Source organism: Hyperolius riggenbachi, chromosome 6 (assembly GCF_040937935.1).
Source record: "Hyperolius riggenbachi isolate aHypRig1 chromosome 6, aHypRig1.pri, whole genome shotgun sequence".
NCBI lineage: Eukaryota > Metazoa > Chordata > Amphibia > Anura > Hyperoliidae > Hyperolius > Hyperolius riggenbachi.
This window is the reverse complement of record NC_090651.1, coordinates 374,238,295-374,258,178: the sequence shown is the minus strand read 5'-3', so window position 1 is coordinate 374,258,178 and position 19,884 is coordinate 374,238,295. Positions and strand designations below refer to the sequence as shown.

The 19,884-nt window shown below is 47.2% G+C and overlaps 1 protein-coding gene across 10 annotated transcripts in view; it reads right to left on the bottom strand.

The window, feature by feature from the left end:
• GRAMD1A (GRAM domain containing 1A) overlaps window positions 1–19,884 on the bottom strand; it is a 264,618-nt gene that overhangs the window by 170,674 nt on the left and 74,060 nt on the right. Inside the window, exon 1 of one of the 10 annotated variants that reach the window (XM_068241923.1) lies at window positions 16,330–16,641. The exons of 8 other annotated variants lie outside the window; for them this stretch is intronic. In XM_068241923.1, coding sequence (XP_068098024.1) covers window positions 16,330–16,391 — 62 coding nt within the window. In that variant the 5' untranslated portion in view covers window positions 16,392–16,641. Of the gene's footprint in view, window positions 1–8,081; window positions 8,171–16,329; window positions 16,642–19,884 lie in introns of those variants that run through there. One more of the 10 variants, XM_068241925.1, reaches the window with a different exon arrangement.

Here is a 19,884-nt window from a genome sequence, read left to right as displayed (position 1 = left end):
ATAGGTGCCTGCAGTACAGGTTGAACAGGTTAGCTACGTAGGTGCCTCCAGTATAGGGTAGCCTGCATAGTTGCCCCCAGTGTAGGTTAGATAGGTAGGTGCCTGCTTTATAGGTTATCTACGTTGGTGCCTCCAGTATAGGGTAGCCCGTATAGTTGCCACCAGTGTGGGTTAGATAGGTAGGTGCCCCCAGTATAGTTTAGATAGGTAGGTGCCCGCAGTATAGGTTAGATAGGTAGGTTCCCGCAGTATAGGTTCGATAGGTAGGTTCCCCCAGTATGGGTTAGATCGGTAGGTTCCCCCAGTATAGGTTCAATAGGTAGGTTCCCCCAGTATAGGTTAGATAGGTAGGTCCCCCCAGTATGGGTTAGATAGGTAGGTTCCTGCAGTTTAGGATAGTTAGGTAGGTTCCCGCAGTATAGCTTGGCTAGGTAGGTTCCCGCAGTATAGGTTAGTTAGGTAAGTTCCCGCAGTATAGGATAGTTAGGTAGGTTCCCACAGTATAGCTTGGCTAGGTAGGTTCTCGCAGTATAGGTTAGTTAGGTAGGTTCCCGCAGTATAGGTTAGTTAGGTAGGTTCCCGCAGTATAGGTTAGTTAGGTAGGTTCCCGCAGTATAGGATAGTTAGGTAGGTTCCTACAGTATAGCTTGGCTAGGTAGGTTCCCGCAGTATAGGTTAGTTAGGTAGGTTCCCGCAGTATAGGTTAGTTAGGTAGGTTCCCGCAGTATAGGTTAGTTAGGTAGGTTCCCGCAGTATAGGTTAGTTAGGTAGGTTCCCGCAGTATAGGTTAGTTAGGTAGGTAGGTTCCTGCAGTGTAGGATAAATAGGTAGGTTCCTGCAGTTTAGGTTAGTTAGGTAGGTTCCCACAGTTTAGGTTAGTTGGTATGGGCGGTATGAGTTGGGCGCAGGAGCGGGGGGAGCGAACATAATAGTAATAACTCACCTGCTTCCGCCGAACCCGCGCTGCTTCAATGTCCTTCCTTTCCCGGCATCTATCTCATTAGTCACAGTGCTTCCTGTGATGACATGCGGTATGTCATCACAGGGGGCGCTGTTACCAGGCGACGGACGCCGGGAGAGGAAAGATATTGAAACTGCGGGGAACGGATGAAGAAGGTGAGTTATAACTATTATGTCCGTTCCCCCGCTCCGGCGCCCCCCCTCCTGCCGCACAATAAAGCACCCCGGGCGATTGCACGTATCACACACCCATAGAAACGGGGCTGTAGCAGATGCCTCAAACCTGCTATAGTTGGTCATTGGGTGACTGGGGTTCAAATGTTGGAGAGGAGTGCAGCCACAGACAGCCAATCTGATTTGTTTAATTTCTATGGGAATATACAAATTATTGATGCCAAAGACCCCGAAGTTCACAAACTTGGTCATTGAGTGTTCGTGCATTAGGGTTAGAAAAAGTGGGCGGAGCCAAAACCGGTCAAATACATACACAGGCAGTTCCACGTCATTAGTGGGTGGAGACAAATGCAAATTTCACTGGGAAAATGTAAACTGCAGCCATACTTACACTGTTAATGGTAGGGTTCTCAAACTTTGCACAGTTGGTCACTGGGTGACTGGGTTAAATATTCAGAAAAGTGGGTGGAGCCTACAAAAGTGAATCAAACTTCACCTATTGCTTCTCAAGGGGAATATTTAATTGCTGCCATTCTTGCACTGTTAATGGCACAGGCCTCAAACCTGCTACAGTTGGTCATTGGGTGACTGGGGTTCAAATTCAGAAAAGGGGTGGAGCCACAAACAGCCAATCAGATTTTTTTCATTTCAATGCAAATTATTGTTTCCAAAGACCGCAAAGCTCACAAACTTGGTCATTGAGTAATTGTGTGTTAGGGTTAGAAAAAGTGGGCGGAGCCAACACTAGCCAAATACATACCCGGGCAACGCCGGGCAATCAGCTAGTGTAATATAATTAGTGCTCACAATTCCCAGCAGTGAAGTGAAGCAGCCCACCACCAAGATTCAAGCTGCACCCTTTATAGGTAGCCAGTATTGCCCCCATTTCGCAGATATCACTTATTGCTCTAAGCATACTCGCAAGGGCCGGATATGTAGGGAAGGCTCGGGTAGGTTATCATGTCTATCCATTTTAATCCATCTCCATCCACTTCCATTCATTTCCATCCATTTCCATTGGGCAGCACGGTGGCGTAGTGGATAGCACTGTCGCCTTGCAGCGTTGGGTCCCCGGTTCTAATCCACGAGGTTTGTATGTTTTCCCCGTGTCTGCATAAGTTTCATCCGGCCACTCTGGTTTCCTCACACACTCCAAAAACATACAGGTAAGTTAATTTACTCCCACAAAACCCTAAAATTGTCTCTAGACGGGGGGGCAGTTAGTGACAAGACAATATACTCTGTACAGTGCTGCAGAAGATGTTGGCACTATATAAATAATAATAATTAGCGGGAAAAAGTAGGACATCTTTTCTAAATTGTACTTAGCAGGAGTACAACCACAAATCATCAGGCCTGCCAGCAAAAATTCTTAATGGTGCCCTTTTATTTCTGCCTTATGTTCACTCCCAATTCCATCCCCCACCCCATAGTGACCTCACAGGGGTCTGCCAGGGGCCTGTCAGTCAAGGGTTAAAAAACAAGTGCAGCCACCGTAGTTCGCAGGGAATTTACACCCCCCCTTCCCCCCAGGAAGTTGCCTCTGAACATGGTAGTTGCTGGCCTCAAGCTCAGTGGTTTTTTTGCTGCAGGGCAGGGACGGATCTAGACCAAGTTGCGCCTGGGGCAAGGTCAGGTTTTGGCGCCTAAAGGTCAGGTTTTGGCGCCTAAACTGCCATTCCCTATCCAGTTTTGGCACCTAAAGGTCAGGTTTTGGCGCCTAAAGATCAGGTTTTGGCGCCTAAACTGCCATTCCCCATCCAAATTTTGCCGCCTTTTTAAGAATTCAACAAACTGCGCCTGGGGCAAGAGACCCGTCTGCCCCCCCCCCCCCCTAGATCCGTCCCTGCTGCAGGGTAACATCACTGCTAGTCAAACATGACACACGCGGTGTTACCGTACACTGCTATCCGGCTGCATGTCATCACTGCAGAATGGCACTTAGCCTCCCATGAAAAAGAGGCCTGACCCCCTTCATCCTTAAAGAGGAACTCCAGTGAAAATATTGTAATAAAAAAAGTGCTTCATTTTTACAATAATTATGTATAAATGATTTGGTCAGTGTTTGCCCATTGTAAAATCTTTTAAATCCCTGATTTACATTCTGACATTTATTGCATGGTGATCTTTTACTGCTGGCAGATGATGTAGCTGCTACATGCTTTTTTGGCAGTTGGAAACAGCTGTAAACAGCTATTTCTCACAATGCAGCAAGGTTCACAGACAGGAAACTGCCAGAAGTACCTCGGTACTCAGAGCTTCTTGTGGGAGGGGTTGCACCACAATATCAGCCATACAGCGCCCCCTGATGGTCTGTTTGTGAAAAGGAATAGATTTCTCATGTAAAAGGGGGGTATCAGCTACTAATTGGGATAAAGTTCAATTCTTGGTCGGAGTTTCTCTTTAACTGTGCAACCACCACAACGTCCCCACCGCAACAACGCCTACTCTAGAAAGGGCCTGTATTATAGGAAGTTGGTGTCCAACATCCTCCACCCAATAACTGAAGGGGGTTGGAACTCCAGTACGTACATCTTTGGTGCATAAAGGACAACTGTAGCGAGAGAGAGATATGGAGGCTGCCATATTTATTTCCTTTTAAGCAACAGCAGTAACTGGTATTGTTTAAAAGGAAATAAAAATGGCAGCTTCCATATCCCTGTTACTTTAGGTGTCAATCATTTGCCATAGGGACCCAAGATTTATAGGTATAGCTTTAAAGAGAACCCAAGGTGGGTTTGAAGAATATTATCTGCATACAGAGGCTGAATCTGCCTATACAGCCCAGCTTCTGTTGCTATCCCAAACCCCCCTAAGGTCCCCCCTGCACTCTGCAATCCCTCATAAATCACAGCCATGCTGCTGACAAACAGCTTGTCAGAGCTGGCTGTGTTTATCTCTATAGTGTCAGTCTGCTGCTCTCCCCGCCTCCTGCAGAACTCCTGTCCCCGCCTGCATCCCTTCCCTCCCTGCTGATTGGAGGGAAGGGACAGGGGCAGGGACCGGAGCTATGCAGGAGGCGGGGGAGCAGCTGAGACTGACACTACAGATGTAAACTCCTGCCTCACAGCACGGCTGTGATTTATGAGGGATTGCAGAGTGCAGGGGGACCTTAGTGGGGTTTGGGATAGCAACAAAGGCTGGGCTGTATAGGCAGATCCAGCCTCTGTATGCAGATAACATTCTCTAAACACACCTCGGGTTCTCTTTAATAATTTGCAATAGACCGCAAACAAGACAACCATATTACTATGAGATAGTATTGGGAAAGTATTTGGCATTTTCCTGTCCAATCAAATAGGATCTCTTTTTTGAACCCTCCAACTCAAAGACCTTTACCAGGCTGAGAGGACAACAGACTCACACCTAGATTGTTATTTATTTATTATCTTTATCTACTACCTCATATCGAGCTCCCCCTTTATTGTCTCTATCCCTGGAAGTTATGCAATTCCTTTCAGATGTGTCCTAATGTCTCCACCTCACTACCCTCTAGATCAGTGTTTCTCAACATTTTATTGGTATGTACCCCTTTTAAAACCCTGTACTCGCCAAGTACCCCCTAGCATAGTAAACATTATCGCAAGTACCCCTTGACAAATGTATGTATGGATCATATTACATGATAATTGGTTCTAAACAATTTCCAAGCATTTACTATTGCTTTTATTTAGCTAAATTACTAATTTGGTGTTGTTTAAATGGGATGTATCATTTTCTAAAACTCTAAATTTGTTATTCTTGGTTAAGTATAGCAAGTCTGAGTACCCCCTGGAACCATCAGAAGTACCCCCTGGGGTTCGCGTACCGCACGTTGAGAACCTAGGCTCTAGATCATACATGTCAAACTCCGGCCCACAAGCCAAATCTGGCCCTCAGAGACATTTAGGCTACTTGCACACTAAGACGTTGCGTTAGGTGGCACGTTAAGGTCGCATAACGTGCACCTAACGCAGGGCCTGGTGCTCTTCGATGTGGACGTCAGAGTGAGCCGCGTTGTGCAGCTCACTCTGGCGTCTGTGATGCCGTGATGCGTACTCTTGGACGCATGCGGCATCACGTGGTCCCGCCGGCTAATCGCCGCACCAGGAAGTAAACACTGCACGTCACAATGTGCAGTGAATATTAATTAGCCATGTGGCTGGCCGCTCTCAGCTCCTCCCCAACACTACTGAGCATGTGCAAACAGTCTAACGCGGCTTAAGCCGATGTAACGCTATGGTATGCTGCACTTTCAGAAGAACGTGCAGTGTTACATGTAACGCAACGTGGGCAGTGTGAACAGCCCACTTGTGTTACATTGCTGTGCGTTGGGGGAGCGGTACAGGCTGCACTAACGTGCGCCTGTAACGTCCCTGTGTGGAAGCAGCCTAAATTTAGCCCTTGAGTGGTTTCCCCACTTTGCATTATGTTTGGCCCACTCTAGACCACCAGGGAAGCTGTATTGGAGGTGAAGCCCTAGATCACCAGGGAAGCCAATGGGGGAGGTAGGGGGAAAGCACTAAACACCAGGGAGCGGTATAGTATAGGGTGGGGGCCAGTAGACACCAGGGAACTGTATATGGGAGGGAGCCACTAGACACCAGGGAACTGTATAAGGGAGGGTGGGGACCACTAGACACCACCTGTATAGGGGAGGGAGGACTTCCAGACACCAGGGAACTGTACAGGTGCTGAAGGGGGTGGGGGGGCATTAGACATCAGGGAACTTTTTTAGGCAGAAAGGTGGCCACTGGCCATTGAGGTTGGCCCGTGACTTGGTCCCAGTGTACATTTTGGCCCACTTTGTATTTGAGTTTGACACCCCTGCTCTAGATTATAAACTGGCAAGGGCAGGGACCACCACCTAGTGTTTCTTATTTTGCTGTAGATTACCATAAGAACGTGTGCCAATTTGAGTGATATCTCAATCCACACATTAACAATGTATGAATTTGTGCTATTATGTCATGACTGTACAGTGTCCTGAACTTCTCATGTATATATGTTCCCCAATATTTGCTTTGTACTATGTACAGCGCTACAGAAGATGTTGGCGCTATATATAAGAAAAAAATACTAATAATCATGTCCTCTCCCACCAGCCAAGTCCACATCTACAGCTGTCGTGGGTCAGACTAGGAATGTGTATCCAGTCCACAAACCTACAGTCAATGTGGACCGGCAAACAATCCGTTCGCAAGCTGCTCTGTCCTACAACCAGTAGTATTTGTGACAGTGGGCAGCACGCTGGTGGTGGAGTGGTTAGCAGTCTGGCTTTGCCGGAGTGGGTTCCCAATTTAAATCCCAGCCTGGGCACTATATACACAGTGTTTGTATGTTCTCCCTGTGTCTGAGTGGGCTTCCTCTGGGCACTCCAGTTTCCTCTCACATCCAAAAAAACATACAGATAAGTCAATTGGCTTCCTCCAAAATTGACCCTAGTCTACGATACATACACTTCACAATACATACATAGACATAGGACTATGTATGGATTAGACTGTGAGCTCATCCGAGGGACAATATGTACAGCGCTGCAGAAGATGTCAGCGCTATATAAATACTAAATAATAATAATAAAGTGCTAAAATCCACAGACTCCATAGTCAAGAACTCAAAAGCTGTAATTATCTCATGAAAATCCTCTACCGGAATCCCATCATTTCTCCATCCCTATTTCTAAACTTTTTCTGGACTAGTCAACAATTATTTGGCCGGTGTTTTCCTGTTTTTCCAAAGAGAGAATTAATCTACAAGTAACGGCGGTGAACGATATTTTAGGAACAGCAGGAAATTTATCGAAAGTTATCACAGGGCAAATCATGATTCAACCAGACAATTACCCAGTAATTGTACAGGTCCATGGAATATGTTGGTGCTTTATAAAGAAAAAATAACAATAATTAGGAAACTCCCCCCCCCCCCCCCCCCAGATAAAATATGGGGCTATCATAATGATACTAAAGAAAAGAAAAAGATAAAAAGTCAGAAAAGAAAAAGTCAGAACAAAAATTATTAATAAGTAAGTATTCCAAAAGTTGCTCCACATTCCGGTCAAAGCTATACAGAAAAAAGATAAAAATGAAAAAACGAAAAAGAGGAAATTAGAAACAGAATAAGAAACTATATCCAGCATCTTACACGGATAGGAGGCAATACTGCAACTAAATGTGGAATGTCTGAGCTTCCCCGACCTCTGTCTGAGCCCCCCTGATCTCTGTCTGAGGCCCCCGACCTCCGTCTGAGCCCCCCCCCCGACCTCCGTCTGAGCCCCCCCGATCTCCGTCTGAGCCCACTGACCTCTGTCTGAGCCCTCCGACCTCTGTCTGAGCCCCCCGACCTCTGTCTGAGCCCCCTGACCTCTGTCTGAGCCCCCTGACCTCTGTCTGATCCCCCAACCTCTTTCTGAGCCCCCCAACCTCTGTCTGATCCCACAACCTCCGTCTGAGCTTCACCAACCTCTGTCTGAGCCCCCCGATCTCTGTCTGAGCCCCCCAACTTCTGTCTGAGCCCCATAACCTCCGTCTGAGCCCCCCGACCTCCGTCTGAGCCCCCCGACCTCGGTCTGAGCCCCCTGACCTCGGTCTGAGGCCTCTTGCACACTGCAAGCGATTCAGATTCAGATTCCGCTTTTTAATCTGTTTTTACTTCCGATTCCGATTTGCAGTTTGTTCCCTGCACACTGCAAATCGGAATCTGAATCGGATGTTAAAACTGATTAAAAAACGGAATCGGAATCGCTTGCAGTGTGCAAGAGGCCTGAACCCCCCCACCTCTGTCTGAACCCCCCCACCTCTGTCTGAGCCCCCGACCTCTGTCTGAGACCCCCCTTTGTGCCGCCCCCGTGCATATAAACGAAACCGAAAAGCTAACACTCGAAAGGAAATGATTCAGCGGCACACACCTTCCTCTGTGATATCTTAATTCCCCTTTCAGAGCGTTTGCACAGACACACAAGTACTTACATGATCAGCGCACAGATGTGAAGACCGGCCTGATCACAACATGTGGCATCTTGCTGGGGTGACAGTAGACGACTGAGTCAGAACCTTCCTCCCATCCCTCTCCCCACACAGCTGGCTGTCACTGCCTCTCTGTCTGCCTCTGGCCTCCACCTCTGTGGGCTGTACTAAACCATCAGCACACTCCAACCTCCAATGCTATCCTCCTGCTTCTCTCTCTATCCCCAGCCCACTGTGATCAGAGCTTCTGTGTCTGCAGGCAAGGCAGGAGGCCAGGGCCGCCAAATCACCTGACGAGCTCTCGCTGAGCGTATAAAACAATCATATGAATAATAAAGACACTTGACAAGTATATCGTCAGCAAATCTGCACAATGGCTTCAATTCACAGAGCCTCAATGCATTCGGCAAACAGACGATTTTCCTGAGCATTTTGTGAAATGTCAATTTACTAAGGTTGTTACCACATGGAAAACTCGAATAACCGACACGTGAGGTAAATGACCGACTTGTGAGGTAAATACTTCATAAATGTCAACTCGCAAAGATTATCGCATGCAGTCACACAAGTGAGATGCTCTGTATCTCCCGCCTGGAGCTGTCAGTAACAATCAGCCACTCTGAAAGGTTATAGAAAAGAGGAAACAGAGCAGAGAAAAGGGGGAAACTAATTAAAGTATTTAAAGTAAACCTTAAATAGGAACGGTAGCAAAAATCTTAAAATGTAAAACACATACAAATAAGAAGTACATTTCTCCCTGAGTAAAATGAGCCATAAATTACTTTTCTCCTATGTTGCTGTCACTTACAGTAAGTAGTAGAAATCTGACATTACTGACAGGTTTTGGGCTAGTCCATCTTCTCATAGGGGGGTTCTCAGGGTTTCCTTTATTTTTAAAAGCACTTAGTGAATGGCAGTTGCACACATCCAACTGCCAAAATAGTGTGCAGTGAGCATGGAGGCTGGCCAGCATCTTTGTATTAATCATTTTCAGGGAATGTCTTTATAAATAATAAAGGCCATGCTGAAAATCCCCCATGAAGAGATAGACTAACCCAAAACCTGTCGGTAATGTCAGATTTCTACTTCTTACTGTAAGTGACAGCAACATGGAAGAGAAGTAATTTATGGCTCATTTTACTCTGGAAGAAATGTACTTCTTATTTGTATGTGTTTTACATTTTAAGATTTTCATGATGGTTCCTCTTTAACTACTTTGGCCTCCTGGACGTACTAGCTACGCCCAGTAGGCCATGTGCGCTCCCGCGGCTGATCGCACGCGTGCACGCGCTTTCCCGGCCGCGGTTCATTAGCCTGGCAATCAGTGAATCGGTCTATGGTGCCGATCACCGATTCCTCTCCCCCGCAGAAAAAGCGACAGCTTCTCTCGGAAGCTCCGCTTTTTCTGGCTGTTGCGTCCCCCATGCGTCTCTCTAAGGGTATGTTACGCTTAGAGTGACGTCATGTAAACAAACTTATGGCCGCCATCTTGTGGCCAAAAGGTAATACTACAACTAAAACTAAAAAAAAAATTAAAATCAACACACATTTACATTATAAACCTATAGTTTACATCCCACCCTCCCAAAACTACCAAAATAAAATGTTTAAAATTAAAAAAAAACATTACAATAAAAAAAAACATGTAAATATTTACCTAAGGACCTAAACTTTTTAAATATCAATGTGAAGATGAAATATTTCTATATTTTTTTTTATTTTAAACTTGTAAATAGTGATAGATGCAAAACGGAAAAAATGCACCTTTATTTCAAAATCAAATATTGTCGCCATACATTGTGATAGGGACATCATTTTAACGGTGTAATAACCGGGACATATGGGCAAATACAATACGTGAGTTTTAATTATGGAGGCATGTATTATTTCAAAACTATAATGGCTCAAAACTGAGAAATAATGATTTTTTTTCCGTTTTTTTCTTATTCTTCCTGTTAAAATGCATTTACAGTAAAGTGGCTCTTAGCAAAATGTACCCCCCAAAGAAAGCCTAATTGGTGGCGGAAAAAGCAAGATATAGATCAGTTCATTGTGATAAGTAGCGATAAAGTTATAGGCTAATGAATGGGAGGTGAAAATTGCTCGGATGCATAAAGTGAAAACGACTGAAGGCTGAAGTGGTTAAAGAGGAACTCCAGTGAAAATAATGTAATAAAAAAGTGCTTCATTTTTACAATAATTACGTAGAAATGATGAAGGGCCCGTTTCCACTAGAGCGAATCTGTATGCGTTTTCTGCATGTAGACTCGCATAACCAATATAAATCAATGGACCTGTTTCCACTTGTCAGAAATTCTGTGCGGTAGACTGTGTAGAAAAAGAGCCATCAGAATTTGCACACCACAAGGCTAGTGTGCGATTCGCCTGTAATGTGAAACGCATGTGTTTTCGTTAAGCAAATGTTTCATGCGAATTTGCGTACGTTTTCGCTTAAAATCAATGTAAAAGCACACGGGCACTGACATGGTTAAATTCGCATACTTACAAACAGATGTGAATTGTAATGCATTAAAATTCGCATACAAACGCATGCGAACTCGTTTTTCATATTTTCTGCAACGGAATCGCACCGCACTAGTGGAAATGGGCCCTGTTTTTGCCCATTATAAAATCTTTCCTCTCCCTGATTTACATTCTGACATTTACCAGCATCACATGGTGACATTTTAACTGCTGGCAGGTGATGTCACTGTCTGGAAGGAGATGCTGCTTGCTTTTTTGGCAGTTGGAAATAGCTGGAAACAGCTGTTATTTCCCACAATGCAACAAGGCCCCCACAATCTGTTGTCAAGACAATGGTCCTGACATCACACTGTGGGAGGGGTTTCACCACAATATCAGCCATACAGCGCCCCCTGATGATCCGCTTGAGAAAAGGAATAGATTTCTTGTGGGAAAGGGAGTATGAGCTACTGATTGGGATGGCGTTCAATTCTTTTCTTTAACTGACATGGGGGGGGGGGGGAAACTTACCTGGGGCTTCCCCTAGCCCCCTGCAGATGCCCTGTGCCCTTGCCGTAACTCGCCGCGGCTCGGTTCCATTTTTGGCGACTAGCTGGGCCAGTGCGCCTATGCAGGACGCCCATGGTGGCAGGAACGCAATTGAGTACATGCGTGGAGACTGGTCCAGCGTCTGGCTAGTCGTCGAAAAAGAAACTGAGCCACGGCGCGGGACCGGATGATGGTGAGTGACGGCGTGGGCACAGGAGGTCTGAAGGGGGGAGGGTCAGGCAGCCGGATCCCTCTTAAGGCTAGCTTGGCATGGTGCCCCTTTAGTAGTTAGGTGTCCCCCCTGTAGCCAGCAGCATTTACTCGCCTCCCAGGCTCCAGCGATGAGCCGCTGTGGACACCTCCGCTCCAGCCGGCATCTCCGCTCGTACTGCCGCTCAGTTCCAGATCGCGGCTTGATGCCGTCATCAATCCGGGACCCAGCAATGTCGTCAGAGAGAACGGGTATGCCAGCCAGAGCGGTGGGGAGTGCATATCGCCGGGGGAATGGCAGGGAGGTGAGTGGATCCTCTTCTCCCCCCCCCCCCCCCACCGCCGCAGCTCTAATAGTGATCACTATGATCCGCCGGCAATCGTAGTGATCACGTGATCAGTAGCCATACGCGATGGCTGCTGATCACTGAGGGGAGATGTCAGCTGTCATATGACAGCTTAATCTCTCCTCTCGGGTGCGCACGATCGCGTCAGGAGCGGTAATGTCGGGCGGCGTAGATTCTACGCCGCATCAGGCTAAAACAGCAACAAGTGTGGCTTTGTATCTAATAAAGGCGGTCCCCAAAAGGTTACACTATTTACAACGAGTTATTCAATACTATAACATTTCACAACAAAATTATGTACAAAACCAAAACCGAAAACGACAACAAAACTACTGCCCTGTATATTTTGTACATGAAGAAAACTTTATTTGTATCTCTGAAGTGTTGTTCCTTGAGTTGTTTGTGATCGGGGGACAGTCTGTAAAGTGCTCTGTGATCGGGGGACAGTCTGTAAAGTGCTCTGTGATCGGGGGACAGTCTGTAAAGCGTTCTACAGAAGCTGCTGGCACTATACAATGAGAAGAAGAAGAATCAGTCATGATCGATCACTCGCGACTAATCTCTATTGTGCTTCTCTCCCTTGTCCCCCCCTCCCTCTCTCCACACAACAGAACAGGCTGCCAGTGTGTGTCTGTACAGAGATTGTTCTCAGAATGTTCTGGGAACATTCCCTCAATGATCTTTCTGTGCAGCAGTTAATTAAAGTCTCTGCTTAGTTTAAGGAAGACGGGACTGAATAAACCTTGGAACCTCTCCATATAATAAGGCGCTTTATACATAAGGAAGTGGCAGATGCTCTGCCATACTTCTTCCCTCTCCAATATCAGAAATCAGATCACTACTTATAAAGGGGGCAATCTGGTCATTTCTTCACAGTGGCATTCAGTGTTTATAATTACCCTAGCGGGGAGTTCTGCGGATCCATTCTTGTGTGAAACAACCATTGGCCCAAAAAAATGGTGACTTGCATTGAGGCACTCTTAGGCCTGGTGCACACCAAAAACCGCTAGCAGATCCGCAAAATGCTAGCAGATTTTGAAACGCTTTTTCTTCTTTTTCTGTAGCATTTCAGCTAGCATTTTACGGTTTTGTGAAGCGTTTTTGGTGTAGTAGATTTCATGTATTGTTACAGTAAAGCTGTTACTGAACAGCTTCTGTAACAAAAAACGCCTGGAAAGCCGCTCTGAAGTGCCGTTTTTCAGAGTGGTTTGCGGTTTTCCTATACTTTTTACTTGAGGCAGAAATGCATCCGCAATCCAAAATCTGCAGCAGCCCGGGAGTATGCGTTTCTGCAAAACGCCTCCCGCTCTGGTGTGCACCAGCCCATTGAGATACATTACCCTAGCGGATCTGCACCCGCAAGCGGATCGCAAACCGCAGCAGAACCGCTCTGGTGTGCACTAGGCCTTAAAGGACAACTGAAGTGAGAGGGATTTGGAGGCTGCCATATTTAGGCCTCATTCACACCTAAAATTGAAAACGCAACAAGCGTTTTGCGTTTTTGTGCGCGTTTTTTCCCCCTCCCGGCGCCCTGGTGCGTGCTGCGTTTCTGGTAAAAGTGCTTTTCCAGAGCGGTTTTGTATTTCACTCCCTGATGCAAGTCAGGAAGTGGACTCTTTGACCCGGAAAAGACTAAATACCATTGTATTTATTCTTAAAAATGCGAACGCAATCACTGCACAAAGCGATTTTGTGAGCATTTTGTGTTTTTCCTACACCTTCCATTATAGCAAAAAACGCCCCAAAAATGGAACAGGCACCGCTTTACCGACCGCAGAGGGGCGCAACGCACTGATATGAACCTTCTCATAGAGATTCATTTCACAACTGTTTTATGGGCGATTTTGAAAATTGCCTGCGCTTGAAAAAAGGTGCAAAAATGCCCTTAGAGTGAACGAGCCCTTACTGTTTTTTCTTTTAAACAATACCAGTTGCCTGGCAGCCCTGCTGATCTCTGTGGCTGCAGTAGTGGCTGAATCACACACCTGAAACAAGCATGCAGCTAATCCAGTCCAGCCGGGTCACTATCGTCACCTCACGTCAGCTACACGGCACCTGCGGCCTTCACAGACATGCAATCACCTCTCTCCTGGCCTAGCCGGGTCACTATCGTCACCTCACGTCAGCTACACGGCACCTGCGGCCTTCACAGACATGCGGTCACCTCTCCCCTGGCCTAGCCAGGTCACTATCGTCACCTCACGTCAGCTACACGGCACCTGCGGCCTTCACAGACATGCGGTCACCTCTGTCCTGGCCTAGCCAGGTCACTATCGTCACCTCACGTCAGCTACACGGCACCTGCAGCCTTCACAGACATGGGGTCAACACTCTCCTGGCCTAGCCGGGTCACTATCATCACCTCACGTCAGCTACACGGCACCTGCAGCCTTCACAGACATGCGGTCACCTCTCTCCTGGCCTAGCCCGGGTCACTATCGTCACCTCATGTCAGCTTCACGGCACCTGCGGCCTTCACAGACATGCGGTCACCTCTCTCCTGGCCTAGCCAGGTCACTATCGTCACCTGACGTCAGCTACACGGCACCTGCGGCCTTCACAGACATGCGGTCACTTCTCTCCTGGCCTAGCCGGGTCACCATCACCTCACGTCAGCTACACGGCACCTGCGGCCTTCACAGACATGGGGTCAACACTCTCCTGGCCTAGCCGGGTCACTATCGTCACCTCACGTCAGCTACACGGCACCTGCGGCCTTCACAGACATGCGGTCACCTCTGTCCTGGCCTAGCCAGGTCACTATCGTCACCTCACGTCAGCTACACGGCACCTGCGGCCTTCACAGACATGCGGTCACCTCTCTCCTGGCCTAGCCAGGTCACTATCGTCACCTCACGTCAGCTACACGGCACCTGCGGCCTTCACAGACATGCGGTCACCTCTCTCCTGGCCTAGCCGGGTCACTATCATCACCTCACGTCAGCTACAGGGCACCTGCGGCCTTCACAGACATGCGGTCACCTCTCTCCTGGCCTAGCTGGGTCACTATCGTCACCTGACGTCAGCTACACGGCACCTGCGGCCTTCACAGACATGCGGTCACCTCTCCCCTGGCCTAGCCAGGTCACTATCGTCACCTCACGTCAGCTACACGGCACCTGCGGCCTACACAGGCATGCGGTCACCTCTCTTCTGGCCTAGCCGGGTCACTATCGTCACCTCATGTCACCTACACGGCACCTGCAGCCTTCACAGACATGCGGTCACCTCTCCCCTGGCCTAGCCGGGTCACTATCGTCACCTCACATCAGCTACACGGCCCCTGCGGCCTTCACAGACATGTGGTTACCTCTCTCCTGGCCTAGCCGGGTCACTATCGTCACCTCACATCAGCTACACGGCACCTGCGGCCTTCACAGACATGCTGTCACCTCTCTCCTGGCCTAGCCGGGTCACTATCGTCACCTCATGTCACCTACACGGCACCTGCAGCCTTCACAGACATGCGGTCACCTCTCCCCTGGCCTAGCCGGGTCACTATCGTCACCTCACATCAGCTGCAGGCAGGGCCGGTTTTAGTTACAATGGGGCCCAGGGGCAAACGTAACTTGGGGGGCCCCCCCTAGCAATGCCCCCCCCCCTTCCCCAACTCCCAGGACCCCTCCCACTACACTCCCAGCCACACAGCATCATTAGGCGTCCATCATATGTCCACAAAAACACTGTTGGGCATACCTCCCAACTTTTTGAGATTAGAAAGAATGACAACTAAGCCACACCCCTGTCACACCCCCTAGTCACACATACCACATAGATTTCATAAGATAAATATGTTTTATAATTCAAACCACACCGTCCTTTTTATCCTGGTTCATTTTCCTACATAATAACATTTTAAAATAAGTAATATGTCAGACACAGAACATTTATATTGCGATTTTCTCCTGGCGGACTCAAAGCACCAGAGCTGCAGCCACTAGGACGTGCTCTATAGGCAGTAGCAGTGTTAGGGAGTCTTGCCCAAGGTCTCCTACAGAGTAGGTTCTGACTGTCTGAACAGGCAGAGCTGAGAGTTGAACCCTGGTCTCCTGTGTCAGAGGCAGAGCCCTTACCCAGTACACTATCCAGCCAAATATGTCAATATAAAGGATGGGAATAAAGTTTTGAGTACATTACACACATTTTTCAGTAGAGAAATACTTATATTTACATACCTCCCAACATTTTGAGATAAGAAATAGGGACACTTAGGCCACACCCCTGATCACACCCCCTAGTCACGCATTCCATAAAGATTTCATTGGAAAAATATGTTGTTTTATAATTCAAACCACACTGGTCCTCTCTATCCTGGTTCATTTTCCTTCATATTAACATTTGAAAATAAGAAATGTACCAATTTAAAGGCTATAAATAACATTTAGAGTATATTAGAGTAGAAAAATACATATATTTACATATTTCTGCACATAAGTCCTGAAAGGAGGACAAATGAGAAGGAAAGAGGGACAGAGGGACAGGGTTCCCGAAGAGGGACTGTCCCTCCAAAAGAGGGACAGTTGGGAGCGATGTATTTACACAGATTTATACATGAGTCCTGAAAGAGGGACAAATGAGGAGGAAAGAGGGACTGGGCTCCCAAAGAGGGACAATTGTTAGCTATGTTGTTGGGGACCCCATTTTCCCCCTCCCCCTATGCAGAGTGTACAGTGAGGTCTTACCTAATCGAGGCGGCAGTACACATGAAGCAGCGCCATGCTCGATGCTTCGGACTTCTCCCCATGTCACCTCTCTTCCTCGTTCCCTGCAGGCATGTAAGGGGTCACCATAGCTGGATGGGAGGGGGGGGGACACACCATGGAGGGGGGCCCTAGAGGCTCTGTGGCCCTGAGGCCATGGCCCCCTTTGCCTCCATGGAAGCGCCGGCACCTCTGGCCCTCACAGACATGCGGTCCCCCCTCTCCCCTGGCCGAGCTGAGCCGACAATCGTCTCACGTCTTGGCTGGCTGGTGTCACCGGCCCGAGTATAGATAGGTGATGAACGCCAAGGGAAGAAAGTGACAGAACACGTTTTCGCTTTGTTAATTAAATCCGCCTCAAAGCTGAGGCTTAGCTGAGAAAGAGAGCTGCACTTTCCTCACACAGACATGAAACACGCCTCCTGCCAGCACCATATACCCAGGAAATAAAGCCTGGCACCTGATACAGGAAATAAATATGGCAGTCTCCATATCCCTCTTACTTCAGTTGTCCTTTAAAGGATACAGCTGGCACAGAACGTTTCTGGTGTGCGTATGCGCACTTCCACATGTGCAGAAGCCACCGGCAGGCCCTACGGAGGGCGCCCCAGAGTAGTGGCTGACAGTGGAACTGCAGCGAGGGACACCAAGGCTTCTAGAGGCTGGAGGAAGCCCATGATAAGTAGTTCTGCAATAATTTAATTTGGCTCATATATCCTTTAAGGACCAGACAGAGTGTCAAACTGTCAGGACCATGGCATCACACTGTGGGAGGGGTTTCATCACAATATCAGCCTTAAAGGGAACCTAAACTGAGAAGGATATGGATTTATGCTTTTAAAATACCAGTTGCCTGACTTTCCTGCTGATCCTGTGTCTCTAATACTTTTAGCTGCAGCCCCTCAACAAGCATGCAGATCAGGTGCTCTGGGCTGGTGCACACCAAAACCCGCTAGCAGATCCGCAAAATGCTAGCAGATTTTTAAACGCTTTTTTTTATTTTTATGAGGCGTTTTGCTAGCGTTTTGCGGATTGCTGCTGCGGTTTTCAGTATAGTAGATTTCATATATTGTTACAGTAAAGCTGTTACTGAACAGCTTCTGTAACAAAAACGCCTGCAAAACCGCTCTGAACAGGCGTTTTTCAGAGCGGTTTGCGTTTTTCCTATACTTAACATTGAGGCAGAAACGCATCCGCAATCCAAAAAATGCCTCACCCAGGCATTTTTCGTTTCTGCAAAACGCCTGCCGCTCTGGTGTGCACCACCCCATTGAGGTACATTGACCAAGCGGATACGCAGCCGCAAGCGGATCTGAAAACGCCCAAAAAGCCGCTCGGTGTGCACCAGCCCTCTGACTGAAGTCAGATTGGATTAGCTGCATGCTTGTTTCTGGTGTGATTCAGCCACTACTGCAGCCAAAGAGATCAGCAGGACTAACAAGCAACTGGTACACACACACACACACACTTGAAAATTAGAGTGCTGCTTTAAACTGGCTCCTCTTTACAACTTTCTCCTTTATTCAGCTAAGTTCTCTGCAGAAGTAATCCTGTTCCTGCAGAAACAAGAGCCTCTTTCAGAGAGCTGACAGCAGAAGTCCGAAAACCACAGACCTGCATGATCGGCCAAAAGACGTGTCATAAAAATGGGTCTTTGAATACACAACCTAACATCCACAGTGTCATAAACTGAATACCAGAGTCAGCTAGTTCCTCCTTGTCCTTCACCTCGTACTCCATCCCTGAATAAAGACAAACGTATGTCGCAAATTCCGTATCTCTGGTCATGAACAAGTTATAGACCAGCGGTTATATGTTCAAAACTTCCACATCACCCCATTTTTCCTAATACCAAAAAAAAAACAAGCTTATGCTTCAAACTCAAACAAACCCACAATGGAAATTCTTCAAGCAAATCGGTGATGAAAACAAAAATGGGAGAACTGCGACAAGACTTGTCCGATATGTTCAGAGAATCCCGGCACTGAAATAGCAGGATCAAGGAGGATGGGGAAGTCACTGTACTTTCCATTACAAGGGGTGGAGCTTGCAACAGCCGGCCCCTGAGGAGCAATGGGAATTATATCACAAGCCCCGCCTCTGCGTAGTCCCAAGCAGAACAAACCTGCAGGAGATGTAGTCAGGCCCTGTAGAAGGAGGCCTCATTTAAGCCTCTTTTCTACGGACTGTTGAGCTGTGTGCTCAGGCAGCAAGCGGTTACTAGGCAGCAGTGAGCAGTTACCAGGCAGAAACAAGCAGTTACCAGGCAGCAGCAAGCAGTTACCAGGCAGCAGTGAGCAGTTAGAGTTTGAGAGGCATTTCACTGCCTATCAACAGTCAGTGGAAAAGAGGCCTTAAGCTACGTACACACATGCGACAACGATCGTTGGTTGTGAACGACGAACGATCTTTTGATTGAGGAAAGAACGACCTAAGTAAAGTTAGCTTTTAAAGGTGTGTAACGATCTGATCGTTAGAACGAACGTTACATCACGTAAAGCAACTATTGCGCTTGCGCATAAAAATGAAAAGTTCCATGGAGAAATAGTGAAATGCGCATGTCAAGCCTAGTACGAACCACCGTTTTCTAACGATGTACTACTTTTGCAAACGATCGTTGTTGGAAAATATCCGCCAAGCTAGATCGTTCGTTTTTAACGATCTAGCTCGTCCGTCGTTAGACTTCATGGTCGTTGCCTGCTTTTTTTTTTAAACGATCGTCGTTTGAAAGGATCGGGGAACGATCGTTTCAAACGACTATAGTCGCATGTGTGTACGCACCTTAAGTGTAGTCATGAAACGTCAGCGCTGGAGATGAAAATAGTTCCGAGTTGATGCCAATTCTGCACATAAATTTATACGGCTTGAAAATGGACTGATTGAATTCCACCTTGGCGAGATATGTTTGGCTCAATTTCAAGCATGCAGAATTTGCATCAACCTGTTTATATGCGCAATGATTTGTATCTCAATAACCGTCCTGAATCAGCACCAAGGTACAGGCTGCTAATCAGGTCTGACCTGTGCATTCAAATGAAGAGATAACTGTTGTTTTATGTATAAGTACAATTATGCATAAAATAAAAAAGAAGAAAAAGTTCCCACCGCTGGCTGTGCATGCTGAGCTGCATATGGAGGCTGCCCCATATTTATTTCCTTTTAAACAATGCTCATTGCCTGGCTGTCCTGCTGATCTTCTCCCTCTAATACTTTTAGCCATAGACCCTGAACAAGCATGCAGCAGAACAGGTGCTCTGACTGAAGTCAGACTGGATTAGCTGCATGCTTGTTTCAGGGGTGTGATTCAGACACTACTGCAGCCAAAGAGATCAACAGGTCTGCCAGGCAACTGGTATTGTTTAAAAGGAAATGAATATGACAGCCTCCATATGTCTCTCACGACCACCGTCACAAAAATCTTAAAATGTAAAATGCATGTGAACACATACACATAAGATGCATGTTTCTTCCAGAGTAAAATGAGCCATAAAATACTTTTCTCCTCTGTTGCTGTCACAGCGGGTAGTAGAAATCAGG